The sequence below is a fragment of the Haliotis rufescens genome, unplaced genomic scaffold, assembly GCF_023055435.1.
Source record: "Haliotis rufescens isolate VD_foot unplaced genomic scaffold, xgHalRufe1.0.p SCAF_58, whole genome shotgun sequence".
In the NCBI taxonomy this organism is placed as follows: Eukaryota; Metazoa; Mollusca; class Gastropoda; order Lepetellida; family Haliotidae; genus Haliotis; species Haliotis rufescens.
Window position 1 is genome coordinate 334,242 of NW_025964312.1, and position 24,295 is coordinate 358,536.

A 24,295-nucleotide genomic window follows, 5' to 3' on the forward strand; every position below is an offset into this window, starting at 1 on the left:
ACTTACTACGGGGAATACGGTATATATGTATACAATATCAGCTAGGTCTTTCTGCACTTATTACGGTGAATACGGTATATATGTATACAATATCAGGTATATCTGCACTTATTACGGTGAATACGGTATATATGTATATAATATCAGGTATATCTGCACTTATTACGGTGAATACGGTATATATGTATATAATATCAGGTATATCTGCACTTATTACGGTGAATACGGTATATATGTATATAATATCAGGTCTCTCTGCACTTATTACGGTGAATACGGTATATATGTATACAATATCAGGTCTTTCTGCACTTATTACGGTGAATACAGTATATATGTATACAATATCAGGTCTTTCTACACTTATTACGGTGAATACGGTATATATGTATACAATATCAGGTCTTTCTGCACTTATTACAGTGAATACGGTATATATGTATACAATATCAGGTCTTTCTGCACTTATTACGGTGAATACGGTATATATGTATACAATATCAGGTCTTTCTGCACTTATTACAGTGAATACAGTATATATGTATACAATATCAGGTCTTTCTGCACTTATTACGGTGAATACAGTATATATGTATACAATATCAGGTCTTTCTGCACTTATTACGGTGAATACAGTATATATGTATACAATATCAGGTCTTTCTGCACTTATTACGGTGAATACAGTATATATGTATACAATATCAGGTCTTTCTGCACTTATTACGGTGAATACAGTATGTATACAATATCAGGTCTTTCTGCACTTATTACGGTGAATACAGTATGTATACAATATCAGGTCTTTCTGCACTTATTACGGTGAATACAGTATGTATACAATATCAGGTCTTTCTGCACTTATTACGGTGAATACAGTATGTGTACAATATCAGCTAGGTCTTTCTGCACTTATTACGGTGAATACAGTATGTATACAATATCAGGTGTTTCTGCACTTATTACGATGAATACAGTATGTATACAATATCAGGTCTTTCTGCACTTATTACGGTGAATACGGTATATATGTATACAATATCAGGTCTTTCTGCACTTATTACAGTGAATACGGTATATATGTATACAATATCAGGTCTTTCTGCACTTATTACGGTGAATACAGTATGTATACAATATCAGGTCTTTCTGCACTTATTACAGTGAATACAGTATGTATACAATATCAGGTCTTTCTGCACTTATTACAGTGAATACGGTATATATGTATACAATATCAGGTCTTTCTGCACTTATTACAGTGAATACAGTATGTATACAATATCAGGTCTTTCTGCACTTATTACAGTGAATACGGTATATATGTATACAATATCAGGTGTTTCTGCATGGTCTCAGTGCATGCCCCTTTCTGTGAGTTGTCCCTTCACTTGTGCACCTGGCTTGTTCAGCACCAGTTCTCATTCATCGACACACTGCCTCCGCATCAGCTTGTATCGCTCCAGCGTATATTGCTGTCAATTCCAGGTAATCCTATTACTGTAGATTACTGTCCAGTATATGCACATCCATCACGGCTAGTCCAGGATGGGCTGTGGTCATTTGCCAAAGTATATCAGAAATACTGATTCTGATTATGTCTTGGGCGGGTCTCTTTGCAAGCCATACAAATGTACTTCAGTGTACAAGCTAGAGCTCTGTTAAAAGGTTAGTGGAAGATCTGTTATTGTAATTGTTTTTGATCATGTCTAAATTGTTCTTTGATGTTGGTAAGTTTTACATTGTTACACAGACTTTCTCATGAATTCATTCTGCTAAATTTTAAAGACAGTTAAAAACAAAGAAAACCGTACAACTTTATCTAAAACAACTTCTAGTTTATTGCATATAGCAATTATATATATATATATATATTTATATATATATATAGAGAGAGAGAGAGAGAGAGAGAGAGAGAGAGATAAAATGCAAAAGTCTAAAGATGAGCTGTATATATATATATGTATATATATAAATATAATTCATATATATATATATGTATATATATAGCTGTATATATGTGAAAAAAGGTCCACATAATTAAATACAATGGGGTATTTTAACATTGTTCTTTGTCAGAAAATTCCTAGATTGAACCCAGTATATATATATATCAATGGTGTAAGAATATGCATTGAAACGTTATATACAATAAACCAGACACCATAATTAAGTTGAAATGATATATTATGATATTAATTATGGTGTAAGAATCTGCACTGAAACGCTATATACAATAAACCAGAAGTTGTTATCCATAAAGTTGTATGTATTTTCTTACCTATTGGACAATTTCAAACAGTTATCTAAAAACTACTTACTCTTGTAAATCTTGTGACTTTTAATATTTGAAGGCTTTGATTGTCTGCCAGTCTTTCATACTTTGATTTTACTACAAATCTAGTCTAGTTGGCCTGACTACAAACTCTGAGGATTAATGTTTTGCTCTAGTCCTCTAAACTAGGCTTAAAAACACCTTAGGCAGTAGGTCAGAGGGCATCTTCTATGACCAGTCAGTGTCCCAGCTAGATACTCCCCATCTTTGTGGATGAGTGAGTTGGGTGTTATGCTGTTTTCAGTGTGTAGTGTGGACACACCTAGATTATAAAACCTGGGGACTCAGGATCTCAGTCTCTTCCTGACCGCCTCCGTGGTCTTGTGGTAGAGCGTCCGCCCGGAGAGCGGAAGGTCCAGGGTTCGATCCCGGGCCGCGTCATACAAAAAGACGTTAAAACATTGTACTTGTTGTTACCCTGTCTGGCGCTCAGCATTAAGGGGCTAAAACAAGGACTGGTCGGCTCGGAGTCAGTATGCTGTGTCTGAGTGGGGTATTCATGTTAAACTGCGGCATGGTATCTCAGTGAGCTAGCACTATAAATCGGCATCAGTCCGGACTAGTACAAGCAGCCACACACACACATACACGTGCATGCACGTCGCTATATAAGTGCAATAATCTTGGACGCGACGTTAAACCCAATTTCACCTCACCTCACCTCAGTCTCTTCCTCACTTGTGTCTTGACTCATTGTATTTAATATGAGACTGATGTGTGATGTAGGTATATTTCCATGTTTCAATTTTGAAATATTTGATAAAAATATTATCACGTCATTACTGCATCTGGGTGATCAGGTGCAAGATATGGACTTGGGTATGTGATAATCTCTATATATACCAGCAATATCAGTACTTGATGATGTTTTGGTTTGGTTTGGTTTGTTGTTCAACGCCGCACTCAGCAATATTCCAGCTATATGACGGCAGTCTGTAAATAATCGAGTCTGGACCAGACAATCCAGTGATTAATATCATGAGCATCGATCCATGCAATTGGGATCGATGACATGCATCAACCAAGTCAGTGAGCCTGACCACCCTATCCCGTTAGTCGCCTTTTACGACAAGCATTGTCACCTTTTACGGCAAGCATGGGATGCTGAAGACCTATTCTACCCCTGAATCATCACGGGTCCACTTGATGATGTACATGTGTGTGTGATAATCTTTATCAAAGTGCAGAGTTCGAAATTCAGCTCCAAGTGAAGGAGTCCTTGTCATCGCCCTGATGTTGAACGTTAGATATAATGTAGGTACAAACACCAAGGACCCCATGACCCCCTTAATTTGAAACACTGCTCTGGCAATGTCAGCACTGTGCCCAGTGTCGTGTGTCCCCTCCCTCCAGGTTCTTCAGGGCGGTCGGGTAGTCTAGTGGTTAATGTGTTTGTTCGTCACACCAAAGCCCGGGTTCGATTCCCCACGTGGGAACAATGTGTGAAGCCGATTTCTGGTGTCCCCCTTAGTATGGACTTAGTATGGTGTCTGCTTTTTTGCTTTTTTGCTTCTTTGCTTCTTTGCTTCTTTGCTTCTTACTTCTGTTATCCCACTTTGTTTCTTTTTCTCCCCTTGTTTTGTGTGGTGTTTGTGGTGGAAAATTATAAAGGCAATCTTTTTTGAGTAATTTGTTGATTTACTTCTTCACACCGACATGTTTCTGGATTTATTCATTTCTAAATTAAATCTTTGTCATCTTAGTTGATCTTAAATACGTTTATGGAACAGATATTTATCTGTCAAAATTTCTGCACAAAAAACTTTCAACTATTTAATCGTGAGATGTTACATACAAAATTGTTCCTGGATACCAAATAATGTTTGTTTGTTGTTCCAGTACACGCAGAGGTCCATACTAACAAGAAACTGGACAATAGTCGACGTTTATCCAAGGAAACCGGAGAGCCTGAATGTGTCCTTCAACCAGGTAAAAGGTCATCAGCACACAGATCACCTTCACCTTCGTCACTGCGACCTCCATCACCACCAGTGTCGCCACCGTACAACGGTCGCAATCGTGGGTCAGTGGTGAGCGAGTTGTCATCCACTGCGTCGACCTTAAGTTCTCTCTCGGCGTCGGCGTCACGGGAGTTTGAGGAATCGGACGCACAGGACGGAAGAGTGAAAGCTCCTTCACCTCAGAGAGTTCCATTCTCGGCAGCGAGAGCTCGGTTCGAAGGTCGTCCACCCACGAAGTACGACACCGTTCGTAGCTGTGACAGCTGTGAGGAGTCAGGAGAGACGATTCCGACACACAACATATCGTCCTGGCGATATTCTGAATTGTATGCTCGGGGAAGGAATGTTGTGATTGAAGAAAAGGAGCCCAGTGATAACATGGCGTCACCAAGGGAAGCCACTCAGAATGGTGGCTCCAAGAAGACTGTGATTCAGATCCGAGGCAGTACCATTCGTATTGATGATGGCACAGGTTCACGTGATATTAAGACACACTCGAGACAAAATGGCAATGTTACAGGCTCTGCGCCTGTGAAGTCCAGCCAGCCCAAGCTCATTATGACCATGACCCCATCTCCGGCTGACCTCTCTGCCAAGTCGACCGCGACCTCCACAGTTAATGGATCGGCTGCAAACGGACAGATGACAAATGGCTCCATATCTCCCAGAAACTCAGTAGGTCAGTCTGTTGTGAAAACCCAGTCGTCATCAAGTGTGTCCGAGAACAAGACTGTCACTACCAGTAACGGAGTAACAAATGGAAGTGCATCAGCATCCAGGACGACAGTGACCAATGGGAGCTCCATGGTTAAACACAGTGCCCCCCATCCTGGTCGTCCAGTTGGCTTCAGTCCGCTAGGAAGCATCATGATGTCCGCCCTGCCCCCTAAGGTGACCCCACATGCTTCAGATGTGCCGGCATCACAGCAGAACTCACCCCCTTCGCCACCACTACCTCCACCCCCACCACCAGTGGAGGACCGCACTCCGTCGCCTAGCAACACAAACATAAAGTAAGTCCACATGAATATATGCAAGGGATGGTTGATCATGAATATGGTACAGGGAGTGTTGATCATGAATATATGCAAGGGAATGTTGATCATGAATATGGTCTTGTCAGTGTTGATCATGAATATATGCAAGGGGGTGTTGATCATGAATATGGTCTTGTCAGTGTTGAGCATGAATATATGCAAGGGGGTGTTGATCATGAATGTGGACTTGTCAGTGTTGATCATGAATATATGCAAGGGATGTATTGGGAGTGTTGAGCATGAATGTGGACTTGTCAGTGTTGAGCATGAATATATGCAAGGGGGTGTTGATCATGAATATGGTCTTGTCAGTGTTGATCATGAATATATGCAAGGGATGGTTGATCATGAATATGGTACAGGGAGTGTTGAGCATGAATATATGCAAGGGAGTGTTGATCATGAATATGGTCTTGTCAGTGTTGAGCATGAATATATGCAAGGGATGTATTGGGAGTGTTGAGCATGAATGTGGACTAACTTGTGTTCAAGCTGTTCAGGAATATGATATGTGTTGAACACATATCTGGGCTAGAGGGTGATGATCATGAATTTGAGCTAATTGGTGTTGATTGTGAATATGGACTTGTCGATGTTGATCAGGAATATGAGTTATGGAGTGTTCATCACGAACATACGCTTGGGAGTGTTCATCATGACTATTGACTAGCTAGTATTCATGGAGAATAATATCTAGTCTCTGTTGATCACAGATCAGGGCTTGGGGGTGTTGATCATGAACGTGAACTAATTAGTGTTGATCATGGGCTGTATGACGGATTTGGGATGTTTGTCAGGAAAATGGCCAGTCAGTGTTCATCATGAATATGGGTTCATCTTACACTACAGATCAGTTGTATACAATTCATCGTTCAGGTTTATTGAGGTTCCATTTATTGAGTGGCTCAAGATTAGCTGTTTCTCAGTCATGAATTTGTATGTATGTGTGTCTTGGTGTAGTGGCAGCCGTGATTACCAAGTAAGCCACTTCAAAGCCGACCTTGTCAGTGACACAGTCATCTGTTTCAGACCATCCAGTTTGTCCGGGGGCGCCTTCCAGAACCAGAACGGCTTCGTGAAGTCTGCACCACCGCGCTTCGACCTGATAGCAGAGCTGCAGTCAGGACCGGGGAAATCAGGATTGAAGACGTCCAAGGGTCCTAACCGGGGCGCCACCATGGTGTTCTCCTTCGGCAACGGGAACATGGCTGCAGCCCAGCCTCAACCTTCCCAACCCAAACAGGTGAGGCATGGAAATTTGGAAATCACACAAAACGCAAAACCCGGTAACAGTATCCAAAGAAAATGTTCTTTTGGGTTATTTAACGAAAAATAACAATCTCTTAACCTTATCATTATTTTGTTAAAACATCATCTTCAACTTTAGAAATAACTGTCTAACCTTCAATTTATACAGAAGGAGCTCACTGAATTTTATAAGTTAACAAAGGATACTTCCGTCATTTATTGTAATAAACATTACTTTTATAAGCTTTAGGCAGTCATGCTATATTTTTTTGAATATTTTGTAATGCAAAACTGTGTAAATGCTCCAGAAAATTAAACAAATTATTAAAAAAAAACGATGAAGCGGTGTAGTTAGCTCCGACCCACAACAAGCAACCTAACTTAATAGGACAGATTGTAGGGCTTGTTGACTGCGTGTCATCATACCCTGATGGCATGGATCGTTAGTCATAATATCAATCACTGGATTGTTTGAAATGTCTCTCTCAAAACAGTGATACAAGTGATAATAAGTTCACATTCTCCGAAAGATTCTCAGTGGGTTTGACTAGGCAGTGCTTCCTGGGAGAAGTCCCATTCACTGTCTGGTCTGCGTGTAGACGGGGCAAGGGCCCTGAGCTGATGATGAGCCTAATCAGCCTGACTGTGCCAGGATCAGCCAAACCCTCTTTGCTGCATGCTCATCATCATCATCATCATCATCATCATCACCATCACCATCATCATCATCATCATCATCATCATCATCTTAATAATAATAGGCAATTTATATTGCTCATATTTCCACACCACACAGGGGCATGCTCAAAACACTATTGTTACACACAACAATCATTCTCAGCTCCCTGGGGAGTATGCAACCCAAGCTGCCTGTTAGGCGCTAGAAGGTTAACAACCACATTGCCATCTCATCCTACTTGGTACCCATTCACTTCTGGGTGAACAGAGGCACATTTTAAACAGTCACTTGCCAAAGAAGACACCACATGTGTTACATGTGCTTCAGTGTTGGGCAGGACCGAAGCCCTAGAAACTCTCTGAAGCCAAGTAGGCGAAACGCACGCGATCACCCAATCAAGGACTCTCCGCGACCAACGTTGCTTAACTTCACCTGATTTTTACCTGTGCGCTGTGCATAGGACCACGTGCCACCATGAGCTTTACAGTCATTAAGCTGGCACACGATAAAGTGACTGAAATAGGGTAAACCGTCTTAGTCCAATTCACGTATGAATGAACGAACAAACTCATGAAGCTCATGACATGTGTTACAAGATGTTGACCTGTGGATTCTTCCCTCCCTCCAGGCCCCGGCCGGCAGGTTAGATGGGGAGTTTGACCCCAAGAACTTCCTTGACCAGGTGCCGGAGAGGGATTCCTCCGGTCAGCCAATCCCCCAGTGGAAGAAGCAGATGCTGGCCAAGGGCATCGCAGAGAAGACTCAGAAGGAAGCTGAAGCAAGGCGGAAGGTGAGTACCACTGAGTACCACTGAGTACCACTGAGTACCACTGAGAACCTCTGAGTACCACTGAGTACCACTGAGTACCACTGAGTACCTCTGAGTACCACTGAGTACCACTGAGTACCTCTGAGTACCTCTGAGTACCTCTGAGTACCACTGAGTACCTCTGAGTACCTCTGAGTACCTCTGAGTACCACTGAGTACCTCTGAGTACCACTGAGTACCACTGAGTACCACTGAGTACCTCTGAGTACCACTGAGTACCTCTGAGTACCTCTGAGTACTAGGGCTGCAACGAATAACCTATGAGGCGAATAGGATTCATATCACAAATATAGGGTAATGAATACGAATATTAATTCACGAATACAAAAATAACTCAGCAGTTGATGTATTATTTGTTATATTCAGTGAAACATTAACAACATTAATTATTTGACATGGTTTGTTAATTATCTATATTATATATTTATAAACTGCACTTGTCCAGGTACTTAGTCTTAGTATCTGTTCAAATGCTACAATGACCAGTGACCAAATTCCTGTCAAATTAAATATTATAAGTGTTGTTTTTGAAGAAATCTGTGCATATCATATGTTCTTATGGATGTTTTAGGTACAGGGTATGTAAATGCACATGATTCCATATTCATAAATATTCGATTTTAGTGCCCACGAATAACGAATTCAATTCATGAATGGATACAGTTCGATTCACCGAATACGCAAGTGAATCGTAATGGCCCGACTGAGTACCTCCTTTCAAACCACAGGAGTTTCTTCAAATTAAGGGAACAGTTTCCATACTATTAGGAGAGGCGTAGTGCAAAGTTTGTTTTCGATAAGTGGATTTTCTGAGAAATTATTGCTTTTTTCATGTTTTGAACTTTGAGTGAGTGAGTATGGTTTTACTCCGCTTTTAGCAATATTCCAGCAATATCACGGCAGGGGACACCTGAAATGGGCTTCACACATTGTACCCATGTCAGGAATCGAACCCGGGTCTTCGGCGTGACGAGCGAATGTTTGAACTATGTTGGAGTCAAATTTTGGGGTAGTAGTGAGCCCTGCTCACTTTTTGTCTTGTTTTAGTAGCTTTTGAAAAGCACGCTTGATGATAAGTTATTGTGTTGAAGTGTCGTGATATGTAGCTCTACGTAATACTAACTTACCTCTGATCTTATATCAATACATCACAAACTGTAAACAAGAAAAACAGACTAATGAGATGCTAATTGATGAATACTGTAATTACTGGTAGGCCAGGTTATCAGCGCTTGTGACTCACTGATCATGAAGATTTGGGCAAAGGGAGACAGCCAATGTTACTACAAGAGCCTGTTCCCCCAACGACCGCCTCCGTGGTCTAGTGGTAGAGCGTCCGCCCGGAGGGCGGAACGTCCGGGGTTCGATCCCCAGCCACGTCATACCAAAAGACGTTAAAAGATGGTACTTGTTACCCTGTCTGGCGCTCGTCATTAAGGGGCTAAAACAAGGACTGGTCGGCTCGGAGTCAGTATACTGTGTCTGAGTGGGGTATTCATGTTAAACTGCGGCATGGTATCTCAGTGAGCTAGCACTGCAAATCGGCATCAGTCCGGACTAGTACAAGCAGCCACACAAACACACACACGTACATGCCCGTCGCTATATAAGTGCAATAATCTTGGACGCCTCACCTCACCTCACCTATTCCCCCAACACTACAGTTGTATAATTTGGTGTAATATTTATTGAAGGTCTCATTTCTGCAGAATCGTAAGCCCATGCTGATTCCTTTCCTAAAAGTTACCATTTTGTTCAGGTTGAAGCGGAGGAAGCGAGATTCCGGAATGTGCCGGCCTGGAAGCGAGCTCTCATAGAGAAGAAGGAGACAACTAGCAAGTGAGTACACAGGTCATTCGTCACCACTCGCCTCTTTCAGTAACCTGCATGAAGACTCGTTCCCCATTCGTCACCACTCGCCCCTTTCCGTAACCTGCAAGAAGACTCGTCCCCCTATCGATGAATGTTATGTGCGAAAATGCGACAAACCAATCAGAATGCGCGTATGATTTCAAGTTCTTTGTCAAAGAATCCCTCAGAAATAATTTTTGATTTTACATATGTCTTGCATCTAAAAATATACCCAAGATACAGTTAAATGTGTTCAATCATACTGTATAATTCCGATGTGCTTTAAATTGCATCTGAAATATATGTAATATATGGGGAAATATATGTGAACCATTTCGCAACGAATTTAAAATTGTTTTAGGTATGCCCGTTTGCGCTAAGACGGAACCCGGTCACAAATATGGCCATGAGAGGGGCACGAGTCGCTATTTGGCTTGTCCCGGAATAACACGAGTTGTTCACGAATGTACACAGGTTGAACAGACAAAGGGAAACCACTCTGTCAATGTTCGAAACAAGCACCTGCTGTTGGCCCATGGCGGGTAGATTTCGTGTCGGGCCCATAGTTTCAAATTTGTGTGAGTCTTATGGCCTGCAGTAAATTAAAGTGTCAACTCCATTTATTTGTCACAATAAGCTGCATGTTTTTAAATGAGGGCCTGAAGAGTTTTGTCAGGGCCGACAGCTTCTAAAGTCTCTAGGTCCTGATTTGTTTTGTTTTGTTTCAAACACTGAACTCTGTTAGATCTAAACACTTCTAAACGATGTTGTCTTTAATAGGCTTAAGTACCAATCCTTGATTATCCAGAATATGATATCTCCATTCTGTTAGGAAAATAGCCTGAGTTCATTTGCCCCCATGGCTTTCAGAAACGACCTGACCATCTCTGTATCGTTTATGACTAACTTCGCAAAGAATTTCCCTCATTCATTAGCTTTGCTTCAACAACCAATCAAAATGCCTCTTCTGAACGCGAGTCTGCATGAATCGGCTTTCAAAATTGTAGCCTCGCCAAGTGAGCTCTTGTCACAATAAACTGAATCTTTAGACCTGAACTGAAGACATTTAATGAACTTACAGCTTTAAAAGACAGGAGGTACTTATGTTACAAGACATTGCAGTTGTATGTGAGATGAAACACGACAAGGCGAGTACCAGTGATATTAGGGTTTTTTTAAAACAAAAGAGAACAGTGTAATTTAATTAGACGCTATTTTTGACATCGTGTCATATGAATTGCACTCAAAATAAAGTTGCAAATAGACTGAGGGTATATGAATCATAAAAAAATGGAGATATCACACACTGAATAATTGAGGGTGTTTTGGTACTTTGTTCTGGAATCTGTTTAATACAAGAGCGGTACCACAGATATGCCCTGTCTGAAGACAGATGCAAGTAGATGACCATATTAGGTCACATTCCAGTCAATAGGTCAGTGAACTTCAGGATAGGCCAGGCGTTTTATATTTTTGGGATTTTTTTAGAAAATGTAAAACAAAAAAATCAGATTTCCATATTTTTTTCCCGCCGATAGCCGCGTAGTCAGTTTTTTTATTTGTTATCATCACCTTTTAGTAAAAAACATGTATTTTCCATTGTAAACTAGTAAAGAGATACATAATTGATCTCGAAGCCGAACATGAATAGCCTCCCTTGACAATTGTCCGTGTCCAGAATTAAAAACAAATGCATCTGCCCATGCCCCCGGCCGCCCCCTCCTCCTGGCCGCCCCCTCCTCCAACCCTGCATGGACTTTGGGCTGAAAATTCTGTAATCCTAAATATAAAAAAAGCCTGGCCTTAACAGGTTAAACTATTTTAACAGACAGACAGACAGACAGACAGACAGACAGACAGACATGTGTATGCTGAGGACAACACTATGATGAAGGGCTTGTCCACTGCTGTGTATGTCATGTGTCAGATATCATAGCGTATCCTGACTCTATTGTAGAAACTGATGCCCAAGCGGTGAGTCTTTTATGTCTGCTTCACTGCCAATGCTTGTAATGTACATGTACCTATGCTGTATTTTGCCTCAACTAACCAATAAATATTGTTTATTCATCTTGTAAAATGCAGCTAACTAATACACATATATAAAAATTTAGAATCACTGCCTTTGCGTATAATGCAACCTAACCGTATTGTCCCTACATGTAGAGAATGTTATATAATCATACTCAACGAATCACTCTTAAAATCTGACTCTGAGCGCAGAAATCCTGACATGCTCAATAAGTGTTTTGTAGCGAGTCAGTGAATATTTTATGCCATACTCAGCAATATTGCAGAAATATCACATCATCCTATAGATGGTCACCCAGGCCGGAAACCAGTGATTGATAGCGTGAGCATGATGATGACAGTGAGGAGTGAATGTTGCTCTTCAGGTAAAAAAGGCAAAGAAGTTAAGGGTGAAAATATACAAACTGGACATATTATATGCTTTCATAAATGAACTAACCCGTGAAGTTTAATACAATGTGTGAAGCCCATTTCTGGTGTCCCCCGCCGTGATATTGCTGGAATATTGCTAAAAGCAGCGTAAAACCATACTCACTCTCAACAGGTTTCAGTACGTCCCTAGCAGCCCATGCTGGTTGTGTGAGGTAATTAAATGGATCAGATACTCGGAGACTTTGTTGTTGATCATTGTGTCCTGAAATCGTTGATTATAATATCAATCACTGGTTTGTCTGGTCCAGGTGTTAAACAACAAACACAAAACAATTATAAAATCAATGTTGTATATCAGTTGATTTAACAAGGTTGATATATTGTATGCGGCTGTTTATCCATTCATGCTGTTTATCCGTCTGCGCTTGTTTATCCGTCTGCGCCTGTTTATCCGTCTGCGATTGTTTATCAGTCTGCGCCTGTTTATCCGTCTGCGCTTGTTTATCCGTCTGCGCCTGTTTATCCGTCTGCGATTGTTTATCAGTCTGCGCCTGTTTATCCGTCTGCGCCTGTTTGTCTGTCTGCATGACCTCCCAGGCAGAGGGTGATATGGAAGTTATATCTGCTGCTGCAACATCATGTGTATAATGTGCTTTGGATGGGAATATATGAAGAAAGTGTTTTCTGTGAAGTGTGGTATTTACATAAAAACCTCTGCTTCATCAACACTACAGTGACTGTCTGTGTTATGCAAGCTGTCAGGGGATGACATAGTCGTGTACAGCACCGCACGTGGATGTGCCAGGTTGAATGCCAGACATCATCTGCCCGAGGCATGAGAGTTAACTGACTATAAAAGTCCAGTTTCCACCTTTGCCGAACTATGCTGGAATTCCTGGGCTCGATCGTAGCGCTACAAGTGGCTATTACAAGTTATGTCCCTTCTATGCCTCTCCTATGGACCAATCAGATTCCACCTCTCGTATCACTTGCATTTGTTTCAAACAAAACGGCGGTGCCCAGTCAAGACGATCTGATGATAATCAACATCTCTTTATTGTGATAAAACGAGTCTTACATCGTGAAGTGCACCAAATCACGTGAGCACCTTGATTAAAAACATGAAATGATTTTTAAAATATCTGTTGACAACGAGTTAGCTTTGTACATGCTTTGCAAATCCTCCAATCGACCAAAATCGGCCAAAATCGGCATGACAGTTTATGAACCGGATTTCAATTTTGGGGCGCGATTTTGATTGGACTATGCATATACTCGTTAGTCCAGACAAAATGTAACTCCATTATACCAGCCTAGTTCGGCAAGGGTGGAAACTAGACTTTTAAAGTCAGTTAACTCTCTTGCCTCGGCAAGATGGCCAGACATCTAAGATCAGGAATAGAATCCCAGATTCGCCCTGATTATGATTCTAGGTTTGTCACGACCATATTTTGCTCATACGTTTCAGCTAAGTGGTAAATGTCACACATCAGCCTTTCCTCCCACCCCCCATCAAGCTGACACGCCATGATGTAACTGAAATACTGTTCAAAGCAACAATACTCACTCTCTCACTCACTTTCAGGAACCAATACTAACAATATCTGTAGCTTGAAGCTTTACAAGACTTTTCTCTTCTCCAATTTTATAAATGATTTTGTAGATATTTCAGTGTGACGAGAATATTTCAGTCTATAGCCTGTAGTGTGAAACTAAAATTTAGTCAGTTCTTTTTCTGTTTAGATCTGCTAACAACAAACTTTACACTATAATCTATTAAAAAAGTGCCACGGAACAAGTACTGGTTTGTGAACTATGAAGTTTGTGCACAATAAACTATGCCATGTAATATTACCCTCCCTAATTATCAATCTAGACCCTGTTCCACAAGGCTGTCGTAACTCCAACCCGTGAAGATCCGGGTTAGAATAGGTCTTCAGCAACCCATGCTTGAATCGGGTGGTCAGGCTCGCTGACTTGCTTGATGCATGTCATCGTATCCCAGTTGCATGGATCGATGCTCATGATGTCAATCACTGGATTGTCTGGTCCAAACTCAATTATTTACAGACCCCTATCATATAGCTAGAATATTGGTGAGTGCGAAAAGAAGAAGAAAAAGAGTATTTTAGGTCTAAGACAATCGTAATTCTATGATCACTTTGTTGAACAGGACCCTGATCTCTTCAGACATTTAACGACCCGTGAAGATTCCGGGGTAGAATAGGTCTTCAGCAACCCATATTTGCCATAAAAGGCGACTATGCTTGTCGTAAGAGGCGACTAACGGGATCGGGTGGTCAGGCTCGCTGACTTGTTTGATACATGTCATCGATCCCAATTGCGTGGATTGATGCTCATGATGTCAATCACTGGATTGTCTGGTCCAGACTCAATTATTTACAGACGGCCGTCATATAGCTGGAATGTTGCTGAGAGTTAAACAACAACAAAAACAAAAACAAAAAAAACACTCTAAATGGCATTGTGTGTTCAAAGACATTTGTGTTTATGAAGACATAATCAATCTTTCCAGGACTGGCAATTTGATGTCCTCGATGATCCTGTGTGATAGCTACATTTTATTATGATTAATACTCTGGACACATTTGCCACCAAAGTTTAGTTTCGGAAGTGGCGTCACAATCTCCATTTCATTTCACTAACTTAGCACATGATATATCTTTCTCAGTTTAATCTAATTTAAGTGTGTGTTTTTCGAACATGGTTAAAAACAAGGCTATGGTGGTGAAAGGGTCCAGGGTATTAATCTTTATGGAATGGAAATATACCCTGGATCACTGAGGATGACCGCGCAATGTTAAATCTGCTGTTGCCTTGGTGATCAAACTCTTGAGGAGCTGACAAAAAGATCATTTGACTCATTCAAATAACCGTTATGTGTTTTCAGAAATAATGAGGTGGTTCCGGCACCTGCCAAACCTGTGACTGTCAATAACACAACAAGTGTGGACGAAGATGGTCGACCTTTGACCTCCTGGCAGACACAGCTTCGGAAGAAGAAAGGCGTTGTCAATTAGTTAATTGTTGTTCAGCTGTTGGAATACAGGCTGATTCTGTAGTTTATGGTTGGTCAGATTGCTGTCTCGTCTGTCACAGCATGGGTACTTTGTTAGATCCTTCGGGCATACCACAGCCTCACACACCACTCAACACGACATACCACAGCCTCACACAGCACAACAGGACATACCACAGCCTCACACACCACTCAACAGGACATACCATAGCCTCACACACCACTCAACAGGACATACCACAGCCTCACACAGCACAACAGGACATACCACAGCCTCACACACCACTTAACACGACATACCACAGCCTCACACACCACTCAACACGACATACCACAGCCTCACACACCACTCAACAGGACATACCACAGCCTCACACAGCACAACACGACATACCACAGCCTCACACACCACTCAACAGGACATACCACAGCCTCACACAGCACAACAGGACATACCACAGCCTCACACAGCACAACAGGACATACCACAGCCTCACACACCACTTAACACGACATACCACAGCCTCACACACCACTCAACACGACATACCACAGCCTCACACAGCACAACAGGACATACCACAGCCTCACACAGCACAACAGGACATACCACAGCCTCACACAGCACAACAGGACATACCACAGCCTCACACAGCACAACAGGACATACCATAGCCTCACACACCACTCAACAAGACATATCAAAAAGGGTCACACACCACTCAACAAGACATATCAAAAAGGGTCACACACCACTCAACAGGACATACCACAGCCTCACACACAGCACAACACGACATACCATAGCCTCACACACCACTCAACAGGACAAACCATAGCCTCACACACCACTCAACAGGTCATACCATAGCCTCACACAGCACAACACTACATACCATAGCCTCACACAGCACAACACTACATACCATAGCCTCACACAGCACAACACTACATACCATTGCCTTATAAGAAGTAGCATACAGAAGCAAAGTAAGAAATACTAGAAGATATATTTCCCATAGGGATGATGTGTGACAAGACTTGATGAAGATGTGCTTAAACATCAAGCAAGTCTGCTGTTATGTTGCCAACTATTTTCAGTGATGGAAATGAAGACATTAGTTGATCATTGCCCAGACTACCAGACTACTTGAAGACAGTTCTTGCCGATGTTTGGTTTGTCAGGTTGATAAGCATGATAATGCTCCCAGAACCATCATGATAATGGTATAGGAACTGAAACTTTGACTATCTGTCCATATTTAATGGGTCTGTTATGATCTATATTTAGTTTATCTGCCAGACTTAGTACTTGTATGTATGTCTGATGAGAGGACGGTACTTTGTCTGGAGATTTAGTCCTGGGATGAAGATGCATATCAAAAAGAGACCGTGTTATTGTTGTCTGTTATCACATGTACATATCCCACGTATCCCAGGTCACATTTGTCCTATCCACTGCTCATGACAGGAAGCTGCTGCAATATGGATGTGGAGTTTTGGGTGAATATCTATACATGCATCGTCTATGCCTATTATTCAGAGGAGCTCTATCGGTGTAGAGTTCTGTAAGTGTATTATATACATACACATTCACAAGCACACCAACACCAACACACACACTCTATATTCCTTGACTTCAGCTGTAAATATGCAAATATACTGTCCATTGTGATTATTCAATATGTAATTGAGTTGTGATGTGAGATATATTTTCATTTGATTGTTTTGTTTAATATCAGAAATACGTATTAAAAATTTAACAGATGTTGCAGATGTTACAACGCTTTAATACTTGAAGGAATTAGCATAAGAATTGTACAGCATTTTGGAATACACTTTGCAAGTAATTCGTCATGAATGATGACACTAGTTGTACATATACTGTGATGTTCAGGATTATTCCTAAGCCTTTGATACTAAGGCCGTCTGCACAAAATAAGTGACATACTGGTTGGATCTAATGGCGCCAGAATTATAGGACCCAGTATAGATAGGGATAATGAACTATAACATTGTGACAAAACTCTGAAAATAAAAATGTATTGAAATGAGTATTTATTTTAACTTAAAAGGAGATGTGTCAGCCACATGTGAATAACAAATACTGGTATGACATCTCCAAGAGATAAGTCACATTCCTCATTGAGAGTATACATATCAAACGTTGAACAGTTTATCTTTCTCCTGCATTCCATTCCTGTTTTCTTGGGTTGTCTTTTTATTGTTTTTGTTCGATCATCTTTTAGCCGTGACTTGTTTATTGGATGTTGCTAGCCTTGATCCTTGTGCTCCCTGTGGTGGACAGTGTGTTGTGCTGACATCATTCCGTCACCTGCTGGATTATTGTGATCATTCCGTCAACGACATGAACTACATTCCAACGGCAACATCGCACTGTGTCACATTGTCTTAAACGATAGGTCCAGAGATGCCAACACTACGATGATGCAATTAGGAATATGTTGATAATTGGGTCTTTATTAGTCATTTACACAAATTAGTGGTCATTATGATGATGACTATCTTTTGCATTGCATTATCACCAGAAGTTTTTTACAGTGTTTCTTATCACAATTTAATTTAAAAAACGTGATTATGGATTATTTATTGGTTGTGCTGATGTTAATAACTAGTTGTTGACCATGCAGTCTTTGACTTAATTTGTGCTATGTTTCACTTAATGGTTCAAAATATCTTCTTGATTCTTCGTTAAGGCTTAAAAAAAATAAGTCTTGGTTCTCAGGCACCGCCCGCATCATCATAAAGTCTGTCGCATGTTTCGTTTTTATTTCCATTTCCAAAACAATATAAAATCCATAGCTTAAAAACAATGCTATCAAATATAGCACACAGTTACTTCCCTTTACATGCACACTGCTTTACTGCGCTTCACTTGTTGTGGTCATGGCGGCAATAGGAGTTTGTACGCTTGTTTATGTAGGGAGGCCCTTTCCCAGGTTGATGGTACGCAACTGTTATTTGGGTGCACACTAGTTTGGACAACAAACAAAACACCACCACTCGCTGCACTGTTGTTGCAAAAGTCATTACCATATTCAACGTAATAAGCGCCCACGGCGACATTTGCTAATATTTGGCTAGTGAACAATCCCAATTAGCACCCCTTCCGATTGATCAATGTACACAAGACATATTTATTCGTGTATAATACGCACTCTTTTGTTATATGCACCCTTAATTATGGGTAATTAAATTCTGGAAAAATATATCTGTCGTACATAAACACTTCAGGCTGTCAGCATAAACCACAAAATTTATCTTTCAACTCTGTTTTTTTTCACCAAAATATATTCTAATAAGAGCCACCTATTTCTAATTTCGAGAGCGCCCTGGGTGCTTATTACGTCGAATACGGTATTATTATATCAAGTTTTTGCTTGAGAACCAATTCTTTTATATTTTTAAGCCTAACATAATGTTTGGCATCTCTGTATATCAATTAAATCGAGTTGGAGTGAACCAGGTTTTCGTGTTCTATGTGCTCCTTGATATGCTGAGTTAGCCACATGGGTAAAGTGTTTGCTTGTCACACCAGGGCGCAGGTTTGATTCCCATGTTGGTGCAATGTAAGAAGCACCTTCCTGGTGTCACTGTGGGGATGGAGCTGGGCTATTGGTTCAACTGGTGTTAGTCTCCACCCACTTGTTAGATTTCCTTGCTATTCACCATTGCTTCACCTGTTTGTGTACATTGAACATGTATGACATATTTCCTTGAGGCACACAAGTTGTACATAGATATCAAGGCAGTATTTTATTGCTTGATAGACAAGTTTATGATATTGTGCTATATTGGAAACACTATGGAATACTTTTTCACTGAATTTGCAAAGTTGAAATTTATTTTACATTTCATAATCCCATAATACAGACTTGCTTGAAGATGTGACAGATCAGCTTATTAATACTGATGAAAGAGCATGTTTGTTAGAGAAGCTTGTATGAACTAAAAGTTGTGATTTTAATGAAGAGTTTGTGCAATATAGACGAACTGTTAGTGGGACTTAAAACTAAGCATGACACTGTTTATTGTCTTGAACAGAAAATCCATCAATACAAATACTATACACACCCCGGAACTTTCAGCCTTGGAATATATGTGATTGACGAATGTGAAGGAGTTATCTCCCTTCTACAAGACCAGGATCTGTTGATGTCCAAGTTATAACCATGTACTGTTGTTCCTGTGTTTATACAATAATGTCAATTTGAGTTATGAATCACTGGATCTTTTTCTGCTTTATATGAACGAGTTTGTGTTCATAAAACTAATTGAGACATTGTGTTTAGGATGAAGGTGGAGATAGCCATTGAGCTGCCATTTCAAAAATGAGCTTTGTGTAACAGAAAGAGGCCACTAACGCGTTTACAGTTAAATGTTTGTTTTGTGAAATATGTTTAATTATAATGTACTGCTGACATGCGCAGAAGGGAGTGTCATTGTGATGTCTTTAGGTCATGTGTTACTTTAGATCTTCAGCTTTTAGTAGGACTTGATGACTATCTCTAATTACACAAAGTTCATTTGTTTTCTAATTGTGTCATTTTACTTGTAATTTTGGCATTAAATTAGCTCTAACAATTCTTTAGCAGATCTAGTCAGAAAAACTTTGTTATATTCATCACTGTATTTCTTGTATCAAGATGTCACAGATCGAAGGTCTGTTCATGCGATGTCACGTGGATGCCATGTTTGTCATCCGTCACAATTTACAGTTTGATATCCGTTACTTCCCTTGGTTCACATCCTGCCGTTAAGTATCGTAGCACTTGTAATGGCAGTCTTTGATTGGTTGTGTTTTACCTTCTAAGGCAATACAGTATTCTTAATCATTTTACCTTTGATAAATCGCCAAAATAACTTTGATGTCATAATCCAATAACTCTATTGTGACAATATTAAAATATAGTTTTGTGTTTAGCATTGTTTTACTTTCATGATGGCATGATCCCACATTCCAGTAGCGGGAAATCACTTGGACTTCGTGTTCTCGTACGGCCCTGTTCTTCATTACAATGTACAAGGTATGAAGTGATGTAATAGATGTTGTAGTGCCAAGATTTAACCAGAATAACACGACTGACACATCTGCAATCTGTTTGAAAAACTTCCCTAGCCTACAGATTTGCCAGCTGCTGTAGAATATTAATGAGGAGTGATATAGGGGACCAGCCATTAAATATTCTGCGCCTCAAGACCTACAATTTCTCTCTTTGGAAGGAACAACATTTTTTTACCTACATTATTTTTCAGAATATCCAGCTTGTCTGGAAACATTTTTTTCTTTTTCAAACCAATGGACAAATTATTGTTTTCTAGGATTTCAGGAAATATTTTTGCCCCAAGGAATAAAAATTGGTTCGCCCCCTTGTAGACTTTAGGTTGGATGAAGAGACAGAGAGCTTGAAAACATTGCTTCCATTAGTAATGAATCTAAATGGCTTTGGGAAACAAGGTGTAAAATCATGTGTGGAATGGAAGATAGACATGTGAGTACCCATCTTGAAATAACACGTGACGGTCAGCTCTCTCTAATACTAAGGCACAGGGGTCGATATAACTGCTGGACCATTGGCCTGTTGCCAGTTAAAATAACAAAAGGCTTGCTGAAATGTAAAGTTGATGGCCTGTCTGGGTAGTCAAAATTTCACCCCTTCTCTGTATGTTAAATTGTTTTAATTGGATCATCATGGTAGAATCATAACTGGCTGCCATTTTGTAATGTGAACAACAACCTCTTTATTTGCTCATAAATCACCATGGAATGAAGCAGATGGAAGCCAAGTTTTAATCTCAGAGTGCATGAAAAACGTTTTCGGGGTGAAATATCTTCAGAGCCCTGCTGAGGTGACTTTGCAGCCACAGGTTCGGCCACTTTGCAGCCTCCACCATTTGGTTGTAAGGGGGCACGGGTGGCCCAGTCGTCTAAGGCGCCACGATTCGCTGTGCAGAGTTGCGTCCCTTGGGCACGACAGAAACCTATGATTGTGGATTCGAATCCCGGTTCGCCCCGATTATGTTTCTAGGTTTGTCAGCACCATACCCGTGCTCATCGAAGTGATTAACGTCTGAGACCTGCATCACTTCGGGCTTTCCTCCCACATTAAGCAGACACGCCGCGATATAACTGGAATACTGTTAAAAGCGGCGTTAAACCCAACTCACTCACTCACTCATTTGGTTGTAGACCAGTTTGGTGAAGGGCCAGTGATTTTTAAATTGAGCAAGCGCAGGTGAGGTGGCTATGCAGCCTCTGCTGGCTACATACAAATTTGTTGTCAGATCTACCCCTGGGCACAGCAAGGAGCTGATGTACCAAGTATTCTACACTGGTGGGTAATGGTTCCCAGCAAGGTGGCATGGTGACCGTGTAGCCAGGTTCATTGTCATAAAGTGGCAGCAGGTGATACAACATGGAGGTCAACTTCAGTATTTTTTCTCCACGAACTGTTGGATGTTCACTGTCTACATAGGGGCACAGGTGGCCCAGTCGTCTAAGGTGCCGCGATTCGATGTTCAGAGTTGCGTCCCTTGGGCACGCCAGAAACCTATATCGTGGGTTGGAATCCCGGTTCGCCCCGATTATGTTTCTAGGTTTGTCAGCACCATGCCCGTGCTCGTGGGTTTCACCGAAGTGGTAAACGTCTGAGACCTGCATCACTTTGGGCTTTCCTCCCACATTATGCTGACACGCCGCGATATAACTTGAATAATGTTAAAAGCGGCGATAAACCCAACTCACTCACTCGCTGTCTACATCAGTCACGCTGTCAGGGGGCATGGGTGGCCCAGTCTTCCAAACTGCCAGAAGAGTTAACTCCCTTAGGCCTGCCAGGAACCAGTGATTGGTTCGAATCCATGTTCTCCCTGACATTTTAGGTTTGTCAGCACCACACTGTGATCTTGGATCCACCAAAGTGGTAAACATCTAAGACCTGTATCACTTCAGGCTTTCCTCCCACATGAAGCTGAAACATCTATAGTTAACTGAAAAACAGTTCACAGCAGCTTTAAGACAAACTCAAACAAGAATTGAATGCCAGGGAAGAATATCTTGTAAGCTGTAGGTAGTACTACATGTATATTGGTGAAAGTAAGTTACTTCATTAATGAGGATATTGAACAGCCACCATATTTTTAGAATAGAAAAGTTTTCACCAGCTGGCTTTCATCTACAATGCAGGAAAGTTTAAATAGGGAGTGTGCGAACCTGTTGTTAGTTGGGTTCAGTGTTGGTCCTGATGTTGATGTACATACAAGATGCTGTGGCTGCTGAAGTAGAGTTGCTTGTTACCTGTACAGTCCGCAAGCATAATTACCCTCACCTGTCAGTGCCACCTGTTCATTGATTAGGATTGTATTAATTGGGCTCTAAAAGATGAGAAGCAAAAAACAAATTTTCTTATTTCCATTTCCTTATTTCAAAAATGGGGGCGGTCGGGTAGCTTAGTGGTTAAAGCGTTCACTTGTCACCCTGAACATCCGGGTTCGATTCCCGACATGGGTACAGTGTGTGAAGCCCATTTCTGGTGTCCCCCGCCGTGATATTGCTGGAATTTTGCTAAAAGCGGCGTAAAACCAAACTCGCTCACTCACTCACTATTCCAAAATTGCAAACTAATGTATTGGTGGAAGAAAATGTGATTAGATGTGATGACATAATTATGTGATGAACATGCATATAGCAATAAAATGTGATAATTTTTCTAGAAAAAGCAAAATCTGAAATGTCCTTTTGAGTTTAGTCTTTGATAGGCATTTAGAAGTTGGGAGAACATGAATTCATGACACTTTTTTATGGATAGCAACTTCTTTTATTCTTCGTACAGCGTTTCAGAGCTACTTCTTGCTCCTTCATCAGGTGAATGAAAAGGTAGCTCTGAAACGTACGAAGAAAAAAAGAGGTTGCTGTCCATAAAAAAGTGTCATGTATCCCTTTGAGTTATTTATTTCCCCCCCTTCTGATATTTCCATATAAAAAGCAAAAATTAGTAAAAGTTGTTTTTATCTCCTGAAACACTTAACCAGATGTTGGGTAAGTAATTGAAGGTGTGGACTGGTGCGACTCACAGTACGGATGTTGCATAATCATTGACATGTGTTATACTCATCAGTAAAAATAAGGGAACTACTATTGTATGTTCACTGTATTTAAGTATCATTTAGTTCATATAGAAAAGTATGTCCACCTGGCCATGCCGGTGTGTGGTATAGGGATGTTTGTATCCCCCACAGCATCAGGACCCAGATCGGGGATTGTGGGGCAGAGAGGGTTTCAGAACCTGGAGGCTGAATAATGAGGATGGACGGTCATTGTACCAGGGGCGTTGGGGTAGCCTAGTGGTTTAAGTGTACATTCGTCATGCCGAAGACCCAGGTTCGATTCCCGACATGGGTACAATGTGTGAAGCCCATTTCTGGTGTCCCCCGCTGTGATGTTGCTGGAATATTGCTAAAAGTGGCGTAAAACAATACTCACTCACTCATTGTACCTAGAGTTGGGATCCCTGTTCATGCTGTCAACCACTGGTTTGATTCACAAAGACTGGATTATTGTGATAGGCTGTTGTGATTAGCTGGAAAACTGCTGACTGCGGTATAAGTGATATTCATTCAGTTAAATGTGATTATATTATAGGATTGAGTAGTAGACTATCTTAACATGTTCCATGGAGACACAGAGCGCTAACTATGTAAAATAGGAGTCTTATGTCACAAACTGCTGTCGGTGTAGGTCTGCGACTGCTTACAGAGATTCATACATTGCTGATGTCTTCACTGCTTTTATGTAATAAATGATTTCAGATATGAACTTTTTGTTTTTTGGTTTGTTTGTGTGTTGTGTTGATTCTCTAATATAAGACAGCCTCCTTGGCCTAGTGCTAGAC

General features: G+C 40.9%; 1 protein-coding gene across 3 annotated transcripts in view; it reads left to right on the top strand.

The window, feature by feature from the left end:
• Positions 1-17,957, top strand: part of LOC124112826 (espin-like) — a 97,379-nt gene extending 79,422 nt beyond the window's left edge. For 2 of the 3 annotated variants that reach the window (XM_046472985.2, XM_046472987.2), the window contains 5 exons: positions 4,175-5,309; positions 6,363-6,576; positions 7,889-8,050; positions 9,849-9,928; positions 15,255-17,957. In XM_046472985.2, the coding sequence (XP_046328941.2) occupies positions 4,175-5,309; positions 6,363-6,576; positions 7,889-8,050; positions 9,849-9,928; positions 15,255-15,384 (1,721 nt within the window). In that variant the 3' untranslated portion in view covers positions 15,385-17,957. Of the gene's footprint in view, positions 1-4,174; positions 5,310-6,362; positions 6,577-7,888; positions 8,051-9,848; positions 9,929-11,897; positions 11,915-15,254 lie in introns of all 3 variants that reach the window. The other variant, XM_046472988.2, reaches the window with a different exon arrangement.
• Positions 17,958-24,295: the final 6,338 nt, after the last annotated feature.